The sequence below is a fragment of the Drosophila novamexicana genome, unplaced genomic scaffold, assembly GCF_003285875.2.
Source record: "Drosophila novamexicana strain 15010-1031.04,08,12 unplaced genomic scaffold, DnovRS2.1 tig00000932-arrow-arrow-pilon, whole genome shotgun sequence".
Taxonomy (NCBI): domain Eukaryota; kingdom Metazoa; phylum Arthropoda; class Insecta; order Diptera; family Drosophilidae; genus Drosophila; species Drosophila novamexicana.
In genome coordinates, this window is record NW_020824832.1 from 844,580 (window position 1) to 863,949 (window position 19,370).

Genomic DNA, 19,370 nt, shown 5'->3' on the forward strand with positions numbered 1-19,370 from the left:
CCCACTCCTTGCGAATTGACGTTGCCTAACACCCTTCAATCTCCTACAGCAGCCTTCTACACCGATTACGAAGCAGCTCATCTCGTTTGTTACTCCGGTAGCTATGAGGTCTGCTGTGGACACTGATTCTGTCCCTAAAAGTGTGACATCGGCAAGAGAAAAACCAGTCGAATTATCCGTGTCATACGCTGTCGTAGGTGTTCCGAAAGGGCGACCGCAACAATTAATTTTACAGCAGCCGCTAGAAGGCTGCTCGTCCGGATAACCGGCTGTTTAAAGTACCACAGTTAATGGGTCCCTACCTGTGGCGCCTATGCCTCTAGTGGGTGTTCAACCGAAGAGACATATTTTTGTTTCTGGGCTTGCCCCTCACTTCTCATCAGATGATGTAAAAGCCTTTATGCAGGCAAAAATTCAAGCCCCAGGTATAACGGTGTATAAATTTAAGTCTTTAAGTTCGCTTATCAAAGGGATATTGCGTCCTTTCAAATAAGTGTTCCCCCAGAAATATTTACTGATATTTGTTGAAAAGAGTTTTGGCCGGAACACTAATTGTAAAAGAATATAAGGCCAAAAACTTTAGTTACTGCATCAAAAAACTAAATTCTTCTTTCAAGCTTGCCTACCAGAATGTTAGAGTACTTAATTCTTAACTGGTTAACCTGTATTTAGATTCTCTTGCTTCTAATTTTCAAACTATCGCTTTCACTGAAACCTGGATGAAGCCGGACATCTCAGACTCTTCCATTTTTACCTACAAATACACCGCTTACAAATGAGATCGATTTTCCCATATCGAAGGAGGAGTACTCATAGCTCTCGAGTCTGCTCTTTCGTCGAAACGCATTGATCTTCCCATCTCAGAGATTGAGTTGGTGGCTGTAAGAGTGGTATTTGGAAGTTTTTCTATCTTTATTTCATGTTCATATTTACCTCTCTATCCAACTTGTCCACTTATCAAACCCATATTAATGCTATTAAATCTATCTCCTCTCTACTTACTAACAAAGACCTTTTAGTAGTTCTTGGGAACTTTAATCTTCCAGATGTCGACTGGTCATCGCCATCAGACTCAAACTTTCTGTTGCCGTCTTCTGTCCTTACGGCAGGTTAATCGTGTGCGCAACTCAAGAAACGGATATCTTTGTCTAATTTTCGTGTTGGATTCGTTCAACAGTGTTGTACACAGGATCAATCCGCTTACATTTCCTGAAGACCCTTTTCATCCAACTCTGGAAATGGTCATTGATTTACCAGCCTAAGTCGCTATCAAGAAATCGGAATTAACTCAACGTACGCATGGTTACCGAAAGGCTGATTTTCACAAGCTAACTGATCTTATTCTGCAAGTCGACTGGTCCCAACTGTCCAATTGTGCAGACATTGATGTTGGCATTAAACTTTTTTATGATACCTTGTATTCGATTTTTGATGTCTGCGTTCCTCTTAATCACCCAGCGAGGCCCGATAGGCCTCCCTGGTTCTCAAATGAACTTATGAGGTTAAAAATCGTGAAGTCGAGGTATTATAAAAGTTTCAGAAATCGGGAAATCATTCTGATTTCTCCCGTTATGCAGTTGCCCGGTTAAATTAATTCACTCAAAACTGCATCTGTTATAAGGATTAAGGGCGTTGTCGCCTTTAATTTTCACATAATCCTAACAATTTTTTAACTTTCTCAATTCTAAACGAAAGACATCTGTTTTGCCTTATTCTGTTCAGTTTGCAGACTGATCCAGGCGTAGCCGATTTGTTCGCAAACTTTTTTCAAACTACCTACTCCTTCTCTAGGTATTTTAAAAATCAACCTTATCCTTATCAGTTATTGAGGTCAAACTGCATCTTAAACCCCATTATGACTGAGTTCCTGCGCGTTTAGATTCTGCGCTGCAGCATTATGTTAACCTGCTTTAAAACTTTTTGAATTGTCTGTAAACACTTCATCTTTTGCCATTTACCATTTGGAGGAATCATACATTTTCCCTCTCCATAAGAAAAGGGAGTAAGTCCGATGTCGAAAACTATAGAGGCATTTCCAAATTATCCGTCATACCTAAAGCTTTTAAGAGAATTATAACAATTATTATTATTATTATTATAACTGCAACATTTATGTAGTTCTATTATTTCACCTTCCCAGCATGGGTTCTTGAAGCGCCGATCTACAACCACTAACCTTCTTGAGTTTGCTTCGCTTGCAACTGATGGGTTTAAGAAAAGAATGCAGACTGACGTCATCTATACTGATTTCAGTAAGGCTTTCGACTCTGTCAACCACTTCTTGCTGCTTCATAAATCAATCTCTTGAACTGGATTTCAGAGTATTTGCGTGATAGAATCCAAAAGGTTCTTTTCAGAAATACGTTTTTTAAACGTATTATGGTGACTCCCGGCGTTCCTCAAGGTAGTCATATTGGTCCGCTTCTCTTTACTCTTTTCATCAACGACCTTCTCTCGATACTGTCGACGTGTTACTTTCAATCGAATGCTAATCATCCTAAGAAATTTCATTTGTTAATTAAACAATGCACTTTTTTAAAATAAACTATTAATATAAATCCAAACATTATGGGCGCTCGTCAGAGATTGAGCAAGTGCGAGCAAGAGTGAGCGAGATTAAGCAGGATTAAGCAGGAGTGAACAAAGTTGAAAGCGATCTTACGTTACAAATACAAAACTAAAAACGGTTCAACGTGAGAAAAAATATGAAATTATTTTGAAAAAATGTCATGCCTTAATGATTTTATAAGTGCTAGCTTACGCTCAAGCAAAAATGGGAGCATAACTGCGTAGCACAAGTTCATCTTTGAAAAAGAGGGAAAAAGAACTAATCGCAAACGTCTACGCGAATTTTCTAGTTTCGAGTATACTGAAAATGACGCAGACTATAGTGCAAAGAAGGAATATGCGCTGAACAATTTAACTCAGGCTGACCTTGTATCAATATGAAACATTCTAGGTATAGAATTTGTTCACGCAGACTTGCATGTACACATTTTTCATAATCTGATGAAAAAGAATTTTCTGGAATTCAACGAAGCAGATGAAGAAGCAACTGACGACGAAAATCAAATAGAAGAGGAAGCACTAGGGGAATTGCTGAAAATGACGAAATAGCTCCTCGCTTTGCGATCAGCTTTCGCGACTTGAAAGAGAGCATTCGATGTTTTAACGGCACAAATAATATTCCAGTAGAACTGTGGATAGAAGAATATGAAGAGCAGACAACACTCATGTATTGGACCGATTTCCAGAAGTTTCTGTTCGCAAAAAGGGCATTTAAAGGAACAGCGGAACTCTTCGTATTGAGTGAGAGAGGCTTGAGCACTTGGAACTCTTTCAAACGAGCATTCTTGACAGAATTCAGTTCAAGTGTAAGCAGTAAAGAAATTCACGAACAGCTTGCGTAGACGAAACGCAGCAACATCGAGTGTGTATTCGAATTCTTTTACAGAATGAAAGACATTGCTTCTCGAGGTCAATTTGCTGATAAAGCTTCCATACAGTATTTAATTGACGGAATAAATGATAGAGGTAGAAACAAATCAATATTATACGGTGCAAAAAGTCTAAATTAATTCAAAGAAAAGTTAAACTGTTATAAAACAATGATTGAAAAAGAGTGTCGAGTCGAAAGGGAAACAAGTAAGAGGTTCTAGTCGGAAGCTCCCGTCTAGGGATACCCTGAACCCTCTTCTTCCAACATCAAATATATATATACATATATATTCTATTTTAGAAGCTATATGTCAAGTTTGGTGACTCTAGCTCTTATTATTTACCAAAATTGCCCAAAAAACAGGATATCGATAACGATTTTTATCGATTGCTTGGAAACGGAGTAAGTTATCGATTATCGGAAACAAACTCGATCTGCGCGGGAACTAGGAGCATCTACATCTTAAATTTCAAGTCTCTAGCTCTTATAGGTTCTGAGATCCTTGCGTTCATACATACGGACGGACGGACGGACAGACGGACGGACAGACGGACGGACAGACAGACGGACATGGCTAGATCGACTCGGCTATTGGTGCTGATTAAGAATATATATAATTTATGGGGTCGGAGATGCTTCCTTCTGCCTGCTACATACATTTGGATTTTGCACAAATACAATATACCTTTATACCCATTTTTAATGGGTTCTGGGTATAAAAAGTATATAGATTGTTGCGTTCCCTGCATTTTAACAAATTGCAAAAGAGGCAAGCAAGAAGGGCTGCGACACCCACTACAGAAGAAAGACGTTCCCTTACACACTTACCACATCGATTTCTTGGGTCCACTTGAGTCAACTCATCAAGACTACAAACACATTTTGGCGATTCTTGACTCATTTACCAAGTTTTGTTGGCTGTATCCAACGAAGTCGACTTCTGCAAACGAGGTTATTACAAAGTTAACCAATCTAAGCATTGTATTTGGTAACCCAGCATTTATCATTACGGATAGGGGCTTTGCCTTTACTTCGCAAGATTTTGTTAAATACTGTGACGACGAAGGCATAAAAATAGGTAAGACAACTACAGGCCTACCAAGAGAAAACGGTCAAGTCGACAGGCTGAATGCTATAATTATTTCAGTACTCTCAAAATTGAGCATTGATGATCCAATAAAATGGTACAGACCCATCAACCAAGTACAGCAGACAATTAATTTGACATTTTCCAGAAGTATTGATGCGACACCTTTTGAGCTTTGAGTTGGAGTAAAAATGAAAACAAAAGAAGATCGGAAGATACGAGATACAATCAATCAAGAAACAATAGCTTTATTTAATGACTATCGTATCGAATTAAGAGCAAAGGCAAAAACACAAATTTTAAAAATTCAAAATGAAAATAAAAATACGTACAATTTGAAACGTAAGCATGCAAGATGTTATAATGTTGGCGACCTTATTGCCATAAAACGCACCCAGTTTGGTAGTGGCCTAAAATTAAAGCCTACGTTTTTGGGGACCTATCAAGTCGTTAAGATTAAGCATAACGACGCGTTTGATGTCCAGAAATTGCGATGGGCCGAAGAATTCTGCAACGTGTGCCGAATATATGAAGCAATGGTCCATTGGCAGCGATGGCGAAGATGACGACGAAGCATTCAGGCCGAACGCTTAGTCAGAATGGCTGAATGTGGGTTAGGTAAATGCTGTATACCCAAATCCCACTGTGCACAACCAACAGCACAAGAATCCCTAGACAACGAACACGCTAAGAGATGAGCGACGAACACACGACGCGTAACAACGAGCAAAGAAGACGGCGAATTCGCCGACGGCGAGTTATCCAAAAAACGACGATCAACTAGGACAGTACAAAGCCACGAGGGCAACGTGCTGGACGTCGAGCAGAAGATGTTTCCTCGTTAAAACGAAAAGTTCAACTCTTGACCTGGGTAGTATGAAGGCTGAGAACAAAACGACGAAACGACGCGTTACTTTCAATCGAATGCTAATCATCCTAAGCAATTTCATTTGTTAATTAAATAATGCACTTATTTATAATAAACTATTAATATAAAACCCCACATGTATGCTGATGAGGTAAAATTATGCCTTGCATATAAAGATATGGCATCATGTTATCACTTACAAGCTGACAATGATGCGATTCATGATTGGTTTCCAGCTAACCTTTTAAACTTAAACTGCTCTAAATGTAAGGTAATGACCTTTCTAGAAGCCCTCCTCAATTGGTTTCTTACATCCTTGATAGCTTACCGCTTGAGCGTGTTAACAGTACTTTTATTGAAGTTAACGATCTAGGATCCTTGATCATAAACTTCAATTCGACTCTCATGTTAAGACCGTGGTCAATAAGGGCAGAATAGTTATGGGTTTCATCAAGCGATGGTCGAAGGAGTTCGACGATCCGTATACGACAAAAACACTTTATCTATCTGTGGTACGACCTATTCTTGAGTATGGTCACCACAATATGCTATCCATCAGGACAGAATTGAATATGTTCGAAACAATTCTTGTTGTTTGCCCTTCGTGGCCTAAATTGGAAATCTCGTGTGCTGTTACCGTCATACTCCAGCAGACTTCTAATGATTAACCTTTCTTCTTTGATTAATCGTAGAACCATGCTGGGAGTAATATTTATTCATAAATTAATTACTGATGAAATTGACTCCTCTGTATTGACTAGCCAATTAAGTTCGCTTCAATTTTGCTCAACTTCTTCTCTTCCTTGTATAAAGTCTTCTATTCTAAACTATTTAGCATGTAGATAGTCTTATTTTTGTAAGTAATTGTATTTGTACACATACTTGTAGTTTGTATCGTTTTTTTATACCCTGAACCCATTAAAAATGGGAAAAAAGGGTGTATTGAAATATATATACTTGTGCAAAATGTTAATGTATGAATCAGGTAGAAGGAAGCATCTCCGACCCCATAAAGTATTTATATTCTTGATCAGCATTAATAGCCGAGTGAACCTAGCCATGTCCGTCTGTCTGTCCGTCCGTCTGTCCGCAAGGGTATTACAACCTATAAGAGCTAGAGGCTTACAATTACAGATGTGTGTGCTCCTGCGCAGATCGAGTTTGTTTCCGATAATCGATAACTTGCTCCGTTTCCAAGTAATCGATAAAAATCGATATCGACATCCTGTTTTTTGAGCAAATTGGGTAAATAATAAGAGCTAGAGTTACCGAATATGATATGTTGCTTCTAGAATATTATATACATGTCATATGTATATACAGAGCTATAAATCAAGTTAATAACCCAACTTAAGCCACAATTTTAATGCAATTGAGTTTTTCAGAATACACAAATATTCTATGGTACAATAAGATATACTGCAGAAAATTTCATAAAGATCGGTAAAGAAAAAACAAAATAGCCAGTGGTGCGGTCTGTCGCGAGTTCGAGCCCTACCGGGGAAAGTATTATTATTTTTTTTTTTTGCTGGTGTGGCTGTTGAGTAGAGTCGACAGCAACCTCTTACTTGTTTTTTTTTTTTTATATATCTAATTAACGGTATTTAAAGTCGCTAATTGCCTTATGCACCATTTGCTTGTTATTTGTTACATTCGATAGATTTTTGTTAAGAAAAACTAGTTTTCGAATTTTTTTTTTTCTTTGAGGTACCCAGCCCGAGAGGAGGAGGCCGCCTCGCCCTAGGGATGTGTTGGCGGAGTTAAGGGTGGAGAATCTGGGCAAGAGTTCTTCTCCTTAATCTTCTGATGGACCTTGAAGAGAACTAGCGAGCCTTTTGGCGAGTGTGGCTAGCCGATTTTTGTATAGGGCGCAGTGGGTCCTGATTTGGTCTTCCACCCAGGGGATCTGCAGATCACTGTGGAGGACGCTGTTGCGCACGTAATATGGTGCACCTTCCATCCGGCGGAGAGCCTTGCTTTGCAGGGATTGAAGTCTCTTTCTGTTTGAAGGAGTGGCGAAGCCCCAGATCTGTATGACGTATCACCAGATGGGTGCCACCATTTGTATGTAAACAAATCGTTTACTTGCGAAAGAAAGTTTGCTGCGAGGGTTGAGCAGCCAATTTAGCTTGACCAGTTTATTTCGGCAGCGTTGCACAACACCTCTAGTGTGGCTGGCGTAAGTTAAACGCTTATCAAGGGTGACGCCCAAGTATTTTGTTTCGCTCTCTCGTTTTAGCGTCAGTCCGTTTAGCCTCAGCACACAGTGGTGCTTTTGGCAGGGCAGTATCTGCAGCAACCACTGAGAATCTGGCGTTGACCATTGCGCAGACGTCGTCGGCATATGAGGCCATTAGGAGTGTGCGCGAAGGCAGTCCAAGGGCATGGGCGTTTGGAGTCGGCATGTCTGCGGAGAAGAGGGAAAATAATAGTGGCCCTAGTACACTACCTTGAGGGGCGCCAGCTTGGATGTGATGGTTGGGGGACTGCTCTTTACTTTCACCCTTAAAGAACGGCCCTCCAAGTTGGATCGGATCAGGGAGAAGTAGGGCGAGGGCAGACCGCGTTTCAGTTCGGTCAAGTGCCTGGCTGACGTCGACAAAGGCCGCCACACAGTACCATTTTTTTTTTCAAACGCCTCCAGAACGTGGTTGACGAAGCTGTGTAACTGTTCCGTGGTTCCGTGCCCAGCGCGGAAGCTAAATTAGTGGTTTGGAATAAGTCGCCGTGACTCTGCACTAGCCATAAGTCTAGCTGCTAGGCTCTGTCATTGAGGATACAGCAGCTTCTGTCTCTGCAATCTCACCTTCAGTGGCAATGCTGAAAGGCGTGAAGCGCTCTTCGAGGGGGGCAGCAAAGATTGCAGCCTGCTCTGCGTCCGAGCGGAGCCAGGAGCCGTTGCTTCTTTTGAGGCGTTTTGTACCGCGTGTCGCCTTCAACAGCGAGAATTCCGCGTAATGTTGGGATGACATGTTCATCGGCATGTTGTCAAAGTGACTAGCCCGTTGCGCTTGTAGATCCCAATGCAGTTCGTCAGCTTTTCTGCGCCAGTTTGCCTTATCGGCGGGGTGTCTAGTGCGCGACCAGATCTTGCGCAGTCTTCTTTTTTCCCTTAGTAAAATTATCAGGTCCGGCGAGAGATTGTATATCCCGTCGCGGTGCCTGTAATGGCTAGTTAGTGGACGCTTAGCTTTTGCTGATGCAGTCCGCACCTTATCGGTAAAACCGCAGAGGGCGTCGTCGATATACTCTGCGGAAGCTATATCCATGCCTGGGAAGATGGAATCGTTAAGCCTGCGGCGGAAGACATTGATATTGGTTTGCCTATCGATGATTCCTTCCATCCTTGGGTAGTATCTGGCAGCGGTGTTGATTGATATCATCAGTGGCAAGTGATCGGAGCTCAGGTCAGGGCGAGATTAAATTCTGAGCGTCCAGTGTGGAGACCCCTGTATATTGCAAAATCGAGCAACGGGGTCTTAAGCCTGCCTGTGGTGGGAACTTCGTGCGGCTGCCAGTGGCTAAACATTTAAGTCGCGCGTCGTACATGAAATCGGAGAGCTCACGTCCCCTAGCGTTGCTGGGGCTAGCCCCCCAAAGCAGGTGGTGTGCGTTCCAATCACCGCCCAGTAAGCACTTTGGATCAAGGGGGCTGAAGCGCTGACAGAGCTCGTTTGCAGTCCATCTGACTTCGGGCTGGCAGTATATGGCCCCAAACTCGACGACTCCAGCTGCCGTTGAGACTATTGCAGAGGCCAGTTGCAGGTCGGTTTCGCGTTTGGGGGGCGGTGGGAGAGTGCGAAATACCACTGCGGATGAGTATTGCGGCGCCATCCCAGCGTTTAAAGAAAAAAAAAACATTTTCAGACGCATGAACCTCCTTAAGCTTCTCGACTGCCTGACACTGATTTTTGTCAAAGTTGGCTGGTATTTACAATGAATATTCGGCGCTTACCATACCTTTTTCAAAAATCCGCAGTTACTTTGATTCCCAAGGCATGACCTGACATTGAACAATGTGGCTGTTCGAATTGCTTTTACCTTGTTAGGGCATGTTTTTTACCTCCACATGAAACGGCGAAACCAAATATTCGACATTTCCTTTAAAAAAAATTTTCGCTTAAAACCCTAATATTGACTTCGTACCATTTGTCTAGACCCATGCGATATGTCGGACATGAATATCCATGGTTTCCATAAATATAATTTCGTTGTCGACGTAGACGAAGCATGATCCGGTTTGTTCTCTGAGTACATTGTCAATGTCTCTCTGACAACTACTGGGTGCATTCTTCATCCTTCCCATTTCCTTCAAAAAAAGCCGTTTTCTCTGTCAATTTCCGCTAGTCAGATATGATGATAACTGGATTGTATATCTAAGATCGCACAATATTTGGCATTGTCTCAATTTGACGGAATAGAAACTACATTGGGAAAAGATATTTGTCGCTCATAAGTTGAGTTTTCTGAAATCTATTACTAAACGGTTTCTCGGAATTTTATCTACTACTCGAACGGTGTTTTTATAGCATATCGTATATTAAAACTTGTGTTTCAAAATTTACAAAGTGTGATACGCCCATTGGATAGGGGTATAACTGAATACATGGGTTCTTCATTTTCTTTCCGGCTAGTACCCATGATATTAATGTTATATCGGAGTGCCTTATTTGGCACTTCAAAGTCAACCGTTCAGTTTTTTAATATAAATTGGAATTTTTCTTTTACCTCCTGTAATACCACTACATCCTCAACCTTCATAAAATTCTTGCTTGATTATTTTAAAAGTTGAATTAATTTGGCTGTAAGCTTGTAGATTCTTGTTTTGAAGTATTTATGAACTTAAGGATCTCAGAGCCTATAAGAGTTAGTGGCTTAAAATCTGGAATGTAGGTCCTCCTAGTGATCGCGCAGTATGAGTTGTTGTTTGTTTTTTTTTTTTTAAGCAGAGTTAGCTTTTTCTCTGCTACGCCGTAGCATTGCAGTAGAATCATATTTCATTGACCATTTCTGGCTCAATTAGATGTACTGGTCGTTTGTCCGCGTATATAAAATAAATAAATAAAATTTAATGAAATGGACAATAAAGCTACTTCTTCTTCGTTTCTCCGGCTTCTATTTAAATCGGTACTAGTACTCAGCTAATTCTCTATCTTGTGGGATCGCGCGAACATTATCATGTTTCACAAATCCGAAAAGCGTGCTAATCAACTGGATTCCTGTCTGGTCATCAGTCCTCTCCCAGCGCTTTTCAAAATTCTAGAGAGATGGACTTTCTAAAGAATTCTCGACACACTCACTGTCAAACGGGGTATTCTGAAGTTGCAGTTTGTCTTCATGCTCAGCCATGGCACCCCTCAACAGCTGCACCGAGTCTTCAACTTCGCCCCAAAAGAATTTCTTTCTTTCTAAAAAGACATTTAATGTGATCCTTGCATCTACAAAGGTAGCGTGTAAGACTCGACGCTATATAACCTCTTCATCAGTGATATGATATGTCAACGGATTACCTTCAGGACTACTTAAAGCGATTGGATTTGTTTATGGGAATTGTTTATGGCAGTGGTCTATTTCAATAAATCTTGAGAAATACGTCAAAGTCATGTAAGCTTTCAGGAAAGACACGTGTCCTAGTATGTTTCTTCAACTTAAAAGCTAAAGCTAATTCAACATTTATGTGAAGCGTTAATTAAACTAGCATATTGATCATATTATTAATACCACAATTTGTCATCTTTGCTCTTACAGGTATCTTGGGTCCGTCATCGGGATATACATCTTCTAACTGTTGGGCGTTATACGTATACATCAGATCAGCGATTTGAAGCAATGCACTCGCCACATGCCGAAGACTGGACCCTTCGTATACGTTATGCCCAGCGCAAGGACTCAGGCATATACGAATGTCAGATCTCAACAACACCACCAATCGGTCATTCAGTCTATTTGAATATTGTGGGTGAGTAGTGAATTATTTCCAAAATTGACAATGATTCAGATAAAAGGTACTGACATGATACTCAGTTTTTAAGGTGTAGCGAAACTGTGAATAGTCCTTTTTTTTGTTGCAGGAAAGATAACAATATCACATGGTGATCAGTCAAATATTAAGTGATGGTATTAAATATATATTTGTTTCTCAAGAGAAAGCTCTTATGGGAAAAATCAGTAGAATCAGTTACTCTTTCCGCAATAGTTATCACTGTTTGGTTGAACTGGGGGTAAAAGATTTGGTGGGCAACGTTTCAGGCTTCAACTCAAATCCAAGAATCTTGATAAAAATTCATTTCTATTTAACTCAATCAAATCTTCTTCCGATCAGCTAAGCCGTTGAATGAAAGTTTTTTGTTTACCATTCGATCATCAAAATCATTGTTAAAGATCTAATATGGATTTCCAACTTTTTGCAAAATCCACACGTTCAAAGGTTGTATGAACGAAAGTTTATTTTTCGGGTTAAAGCTTCACATCTTACATCAACAACATCACCGCTTATTCGGGAGTGCGTAAACTTTCCTCAACCATCAAACGCAGTTTGCGCTACGTCTTAGCTTTACAATTTTTAATTAAGCTGTTATATACATCATGCTATACGATTGCAATTCCAATTCATTTTAAAAATATAAAAAAAAAATCGGGCTTATGAATGTATATGTAAATGTACACCGAATATTAGCGCTTTGCGTTTGCAACCAACTGTCTTTCTTCACGGATCTCTATGAAAGTTTATGTAGTCTATTTTATAGTGATACAGAATATTCGTACATTTTCAATATATTACTATCATTAAAATTGTGGCTTTAATTAGTGGGTAGTTGCAATTGATTTTTGATTATACGATGTTATGCGTGGTGGTAGGAACTAGAAGTGGTAGTAGCCATAGAACGAAAGATACTCGATGTGTATATACTAATCTAAAACCAGAGGAATTTAGACATCGACTTTTATCTATTGCTTGGAAACGTTTCAAGCTACCGTGTATCAGAAAAAACTCGTACTGTGCGGGCCCTAGAAGTACTTACCATAAAATTTCCATTATCTATCTTAATGGGTCTGAGATCGACGCAACTTTGTTTCCTTATATAATGTTATACCCTGAATTCATTAAAAATGGGGTTAAGCCACCTCCGGCCCTATAAAATATAAATACATTCTTGATCAGCATCAATAGACGAGTTGATCTAGCCATGGCCGTCTGTCTGTCCATGGACATCTGTCTGTTCATCGCAACGATATTAGAATCTATAAGAGCTGGAGACTTTAAATTTAGAACGTATATCCTTGACATGTAGCTTCTAGAACAGTATATGTATATCAAGTAGCTATCACCAACTCCCCGTTACTACCTCATAGTTATAAATCAAGTAAATAAAACAATTTGTACTGCCCAACAATTTTAGCGACAATCCAAATGCATTTGTTGCTGGTAGAAGAGGGATCGGGGTATCCCCTAGCCGGGAGCTCCCGACTAGAACCTCTTATTTGTTTCTATTTCACTCTCAACGTTTCGGCACTGTCGCTTGAGAAGTGAACGAAGATAGTCTATGCTATAGGCAAATATAAAACTGACATATTAAAAGGAATGGACTAGAACTTAAATGTTATAATATATAATTTACTAAGTTTTGATTATGAAAGAAAATGTGTGAATAAACTTATGTATATATTTTGTTGTAAACTATTACTTCACCACTTTTATAAATCGGAGTAAACATATGTAATGTAGTGTGTATATGCCTTGAGAGAACACCCTGTATGTAAATGTGGAGTGTGCACTTTGTCGCATACAATAAATACAATATACCCTTATACCCATTTTTAATAGGTTCAGGGTATAAAAATGAAAAGAAAGCGTGAGGTAAAGGTCGAAACATAAAAGGGAACAATTTATGTGACTATATGCGAAACAGAATGTTGCAGTCTTCTAAATTCATAAACTTCCCTTGACTTGGTAGACAGATACATGCAGGTTTGCTCCAAAATGTGTGAGTTGACACACACATAGCAACAGCAATTAGGTATGTCGAGTCGTAGTTACCCTTGAATACAGTAATGGTATACACCTAATTCTGTTTTTACACGGTATATTGGTGAAAAAAGCCGCGTAAAAAAGACATTGATCGTATGCAGAAATAGGTGATGGGTTCCTTATCTCTAAGACCTATTTAAAGTGGTGAAAAACAGTGTTTTTTATACCCTGAACCCATTAAAAATGGGTATAAGGGTATATTGTATTTGTGCAAAATCCAAATGTATGTAACAGGCAGAAGTAAGCTTCTCCGACCCCTTAAAGTATATATATTCTTGATCAACATCAATAGCCGAGTCGATCTAGCCATGTCCGTCTGTCTGTCTGTCCGTCCGCCCGTCCGTATGTATGAACGCAAGGATCTCAGAACCTATATGAGCTAGAGACTTGAAATTAGATGTAGATGCTCCTAGTTCCCGCGCAGATCGAGTTTGTTTCCGATAAACGATAACTTCCTCCGTTTCCAAGCAATCGATAAAAATCTATGTCGATATCCTGTTTTTTTGGGCAATTTTGGTAAATAATAAGATATATATATATATATATATATATATATATATATATATATATAATAAGAGCTCCCGACTAGGGGATACCCTGTACCCTCTTCTTCCAACAACAAATATATATATATATATATATATATATATATATATTTGTTGTTGGAAGAAGAGGGTATATATATATATATATATATATATATATATAATAAGATAATAAGATATATATATATATATATATATACAGGGGATACCCTGTACCCTCTTCTTCCAACAACAAATATATATATATATATAGAAGAGGGTACAGGGTATCCCCTAGTCGGGAGCTCTCGACTAGAGCCTCTTACTTGTTTAAGAACAGGTTTTATGTTTATTTTATTATATCACATATATAATGTGTATTTACACAAGCATATTTGTTGATCTTTAAGCTTGTTATTTGAGTTCACAAAATATCAACATATTTCAATTGCTCTGGCAAATAAAATTGCATGTATGCACAAGAAGGGAATTCACCTAGATGGTGATATGAACCTAAGTATTTCTTTTTTTTTTTTTTTTTTATTATGAAAATCTTTATTATATTAACAGATAATATGAGTTCTTAAACATGTACATGCTTCAAAATTTGCATTTAACAATGTTTGTTTCTTAGTTTATTTTCTCCTGCTCTACATAAGGTTAAGGCTAAGCTGTCTTCTTAAGAATTGTTTTTAATTGTTTTGTAAAAGACCGAAGTGTCTTTTCTTCAGTCTATTTATAGGAATAGATCCGACAAGGGCTTGTGCAGATCTGTTTTGGTGGTTTATCAGTCTTTCGTTATAGCGACTGGAGTAGAAAGAGATCTGATCTTCTATTAGGTGTATACACTGAATCCATTTAGTTGGATAGGTCTTCTGCTAGTTGTTTTTATTTCACAAATTAGGGCTATGTCGATCTTGTTGTCTGTGATGAATTACATAGCTCTAGCATTTTGCCAGTCAGACCCCTGGCGTTCCACACTAGTGTTTTGAGCTTCATTTTTGGTTGGCCGACATAAGTAGAGCCATTATTTGGCTCTGCATCTTAAATAGTTTATTTTGCTGCTCGAAGAATTTATTAAAGTTTTCTTGCATCACTTTAATCATTTGCTCAAATTTCGTCTCATGAGCCGCTTCGTTCTCCCACTGGGAAAAGGTGAAAGGCGACTGAGCTTGATTATTTTGCGGCTGTTGTCGCAAATGTACTCGCTGGGTTGTGTGCCCTTGGTGTTGTTGTTGGTAGTTATGTGTATCACTATTAAAATGATTGGTAGCATTAAGTGGAGCCTGCCTTTTGGGACCTCTGTTTTCATGACTACGTGCCATGTCTGCATAGGAGATTCCAGTTGCTTTTACGTAAGGGGATGGCGCCAAAGCAGTATATGTGCTCGAGGGTCCTGCACTCTTTGTAGGTTTTTTCTTAGGCTGTGTTCGTTGCAAATATTGTTTGAATTTTTCGCAGCCCTTGAAGTTGGCCGGATGATCACCCCCACACAGGGCACAAGTGGCTGGAGTATTTTTTGGACGTGTGCAATCGGACGTTTTATGTTCTTCGCCACAGACGACGCAAATGTATTCTCGATGGCAATATTTGGATGTGTGACCGTAATCCTGGCAGCGATGGCATTGAGTTATTTCTGAAGATTTCCTTGCGACCTCGATGTTTACTCTCTGTCTGCAGAAAAGTTTGGACCCAAGAACATTTTTGTTATTTTCTTTGGGGACTAGACTTATGAAAAACATGTTCATAGGATTGCCTGTCTTCCTTGATTTGGGGTTGTAGATGTTTAAAGCTTGATGGCCCAATTTTTTTAGTTGGTCCTCAATCTGTGTCTTAGATGTGCAGGGGGATAGGCCTAGAATAACCACCTTATAAGGCTTGTCCTCTTTTAATTGGTACGAATGAAACTCAATTTTATATGCGTTTAGCTGACAAACAGTTGCTCGATAGCTTTCAGAATCTTTGGCGTAAATTCTTGTTATTCCTCCCATCGAGGATTTGACTTCAATGTTGTCCAAATCGCAAGCTTCTTCTATACAGATTAAAAGCTCTTGAAGATTGACTACGTCCTGAATGACAATAGGTGGCGGCTTCGAGGTTTTTTTGGCTGTGTTTCCAGGAGTGTTATTGTTAGACTGTGATCCGGCAGTTAACCGTGCGCGGGCAGCAGCGGCACTGGTTCTGGGAAGCTCACTTTCGAGGATATGGTTTTGAGGTGGAACAAGACCAGGATATAACTCATCTAGATCCATATCAGGAGCTTCATCTTCTGCTAGAATGGCGAATGGGTTACCTTCTAAAGGATTATTGTCGATTAGTGCCGAGTTGTTGGCGGCGGTAGCATTGGTGGCATTGATGGTGTTATTATTGTTTGTAGCTGTTTTTTTTATGTTTAAAGCTGGAGAGTTGGGCAGCTTGCGTTTTTTTTGCTGTATTAGCAAGTGGCGCGGTGACGGATTGGTCGGTTGTTCATTAATAGAGCCGTTATTAGCAGTGGGCTGATCCGCATTGCCCTCTGGCAATTGGGGAAAATTATTATTATGGTTAGTCATAATGTTTGCAAATTCGCGATTTGAATCAGTCATTTTAAATATGCTTGAAGTAAGTTTTATGTGATTGCGATTGTTTTCCATTTAAAATTTGCTTCGAAAATTCCTCGGGCCTTTTCTGCAGAATTTCGCAGAGCGGGCCCACGTATTTTGTTTGTATACGCACAACGAAATTAATTTTTTTGTAGTAGAAAGACCGACACAAAAGAGAGATTCAGATGTCTGGCGCCGTTTCTCCGCGCGAAACTTGCTGGCGAGCAATAGAATAACGGTGAAATTTAAAGAGAAGAAACACAACGTTTTTTTTTGTTTTTTTTTCTGCGACGATCGAGACCGCGAAACTCGCTGGCGAGCAATAGAATAACGGTGAAATTTAAAGAGAAAAAACAAAGTTTTTTGTGCGCGGCGATCGAACAGAGCTGCACGTCTGCACGCTTTGAAAGCTAGATCGCGAATGAAAGTATTTCAGAAAAATTAAATTTGACAAAAATATGTAAGCCCAAAAGATTTAAAATCGTGAAAATCGTTAAAAATTGTTATATTTTCAAACCGTGTAAAAAAAGATCGTGTAAAAACAGAATTAGGTTATAATGTTTAAAGAAAACAATTATTAATAATTGAGTCAATTATTGCACAGTAAATACGAAGTAGTATTTTTCTCTGACATTTAATAAAAATTTGTAATGTTGGTGGTCTTCCGTTACAGCACTGATCAATAGTTAAATACCATATTTGTTTGCCATTTGTGTTTGCAACCTCGGTATCGCTCATGATATATTTTTAACAATAATACCCTGAACCCCTTTAATTCCAACACCAAATGCAGCACGCGCTACGCGCTTGTTAACAGATATATAATAAAAAAAAGTTCCTTTGGCGGGGTTCGAATTTCGAACTCGTAACTAACCGCACTACTTGCCGCCGTCTCTACTCAACAGCCACACACGCCAAAAAAAAAGTATCTTCCTCACACCTATATTTGATTCTTATTGAGAAGAAAACGATTTAAAATAGCAGCACAGAAAAAAACAATAGAATCGAACTCGAAGCAGACGCGCATGAAAGCGTGTGTGTACATGTATACGCAGTCAAAATACCGAAAAACAAAACAAAAACCGATATTAATAAAATTTTCTACAGTATATCTTATTGTACCATAGAATATTTGTGTATTCTCAAAAAGTAATTTGCATTAAATTGGAGCTTAAATTGGTGGGCAATACAAGTTAGGTTATTTACTTGATTTATAGCTATGAAGTAGTAGCGGGGAGGTGGCGATAGGTATAAAATAAAATATACTTGATATATATGTCGGAACAGAGAAATCACTTTCTTTGCAATTAGGCATACTGGCAGCACAGCAAGTCCCGAGTGTCGTTATAGTCACAAAATAATTATATTTTTAGGAGCGAGCACGTCTGTTCTCTATGACTTCCACTTTTAGAATGAATAATTTTCATCGTCCTCGAGCATACTACTCATGCTCTTGTCATTCTATATTCTTCTCTGACTTTTAGTACTGTTAGTGAACATTCAACACTATAGCAAACTGGACGTTATACAACACACTCGGGCCATGCTCGGCAGAGACTATCTTTTTTGTCTCACACCATGCTTTCAGTAGCAACCCTAATACAAGTAGGACAGTTATGTTAAATAGCAGTACCTTCTGTCAAATTCTCTGATTCTTACTAACACTTAATCGTTAGCATTCAAAATAATACTCACAATAATTTATTGGATACACGACACGGCCTTCCTGACATTTCACACGTCCTCGTGTGTACATTTCGCTTAGATCATGCCATAGTCAAAATTGTTGGGTAAAATTTATTAGTCATTACTTTACTTTAAGAATAGCTTTACAAACAGCAGTATCATCGGTCATTGTAGGTTTTATTTTTTTATTTTTTTTTTTTTTTTTTGTTGTTGTTGTTCTGTCATCACACGTCTATAGGCTCTTGCTGCCCAGCAACGATAACATGGAGCGGATCCATACAGGTCTTTCAACCTCTGACCCCCGCCATAATATCACCCGCTTCAGCACGCCATGATCGAGCACTTGTGCACGGCGTGAGTATTATGGTGCGGTCTTAGCCATCGTGTATGAGCCCAACCGCACTCTCTCTTAGTGCCACAGTGTCTTGAGCAATGTCCTCAACATTGTCACACTCATCATCTCTCAAATCTATCAACTCCTCCGATACATTGTTGCTTGGAAAAGCTCGCAAATACTCATGTGCATACTTAAACGTGCGCTTACTCGTCAATGACTTTAATAAATATCTGTCTCCATCAAGTATTTCGATTATCTCAAAAGGTCCCTTAAACTTGGGATCTAACTTCGTTTGATTTCGTTCTTCCCTCTTGAGTAGGACATGATCACCAAGCTTATATTTTACAATTTTTGTTTTATTTTTATCAAACCTAGCCTTATCATATTTAGCGTTATTCACCATGTTATCTTTCGCTTGTGCTCTTATTAAATCTTTATCAATTGTTTTTTCATCTGATATTGTTATCATTCCTAACGGCCTTGCCTCTTTACCGATTAGCAATTCTAACGGACTATATTTCGTTACACGATTTGTCGTGCAATTTATTGCCAGCTGTATGTCTTTTAAAGCGTCTTGCCAGGATCGCTGACTACTCTCAACCGCTGTGAGCATGCTCTTCAAGGTGCTCATGACACGCTCTACTTGGCCGTTTGCTCGACTGGCGCCCGTCGCAATCAGGTGTAAACCTATCTTCTGCGAAGAACAAAATTCCCTAAACCTTGTGCTAGCAAAACATCTACCCTGATCAGCTATGATGCGTGCCGGCACTCCGAATAGTGCAACAGTTTCTTTGACTGCCTTAATGCAGTTTTCCGTA

At 39.3% G+C, this 19,370-nt stretch overlaps 1 protein-coding gene across 5 annotated transcripts in view; it reads left to right on the forward strand.

The window, feature by feature from the left end:
* LOC115765151 (zwei Ig domain protein zig-8) overlaps positions 1–19,370 on the forward strand; it is a 188,084-nt gene that overhangs the window by 97,833 nt on the left and 70,881 nt on the right. For all 5 annotated transcript variants that reach the window (XM_030708556.1, XM_030708559.1, XM_030708561.1 and 2 more), the window contains one exon: positions 11,143–11,353. In XM_030708556.1, the coding sequence (XP_030564416.1) occupies positions 11,143–11,353 (211 nt within the window). The remainder of the gene's footprint in view (positions 1–11,142; positions 11,354–19,370) is intronic.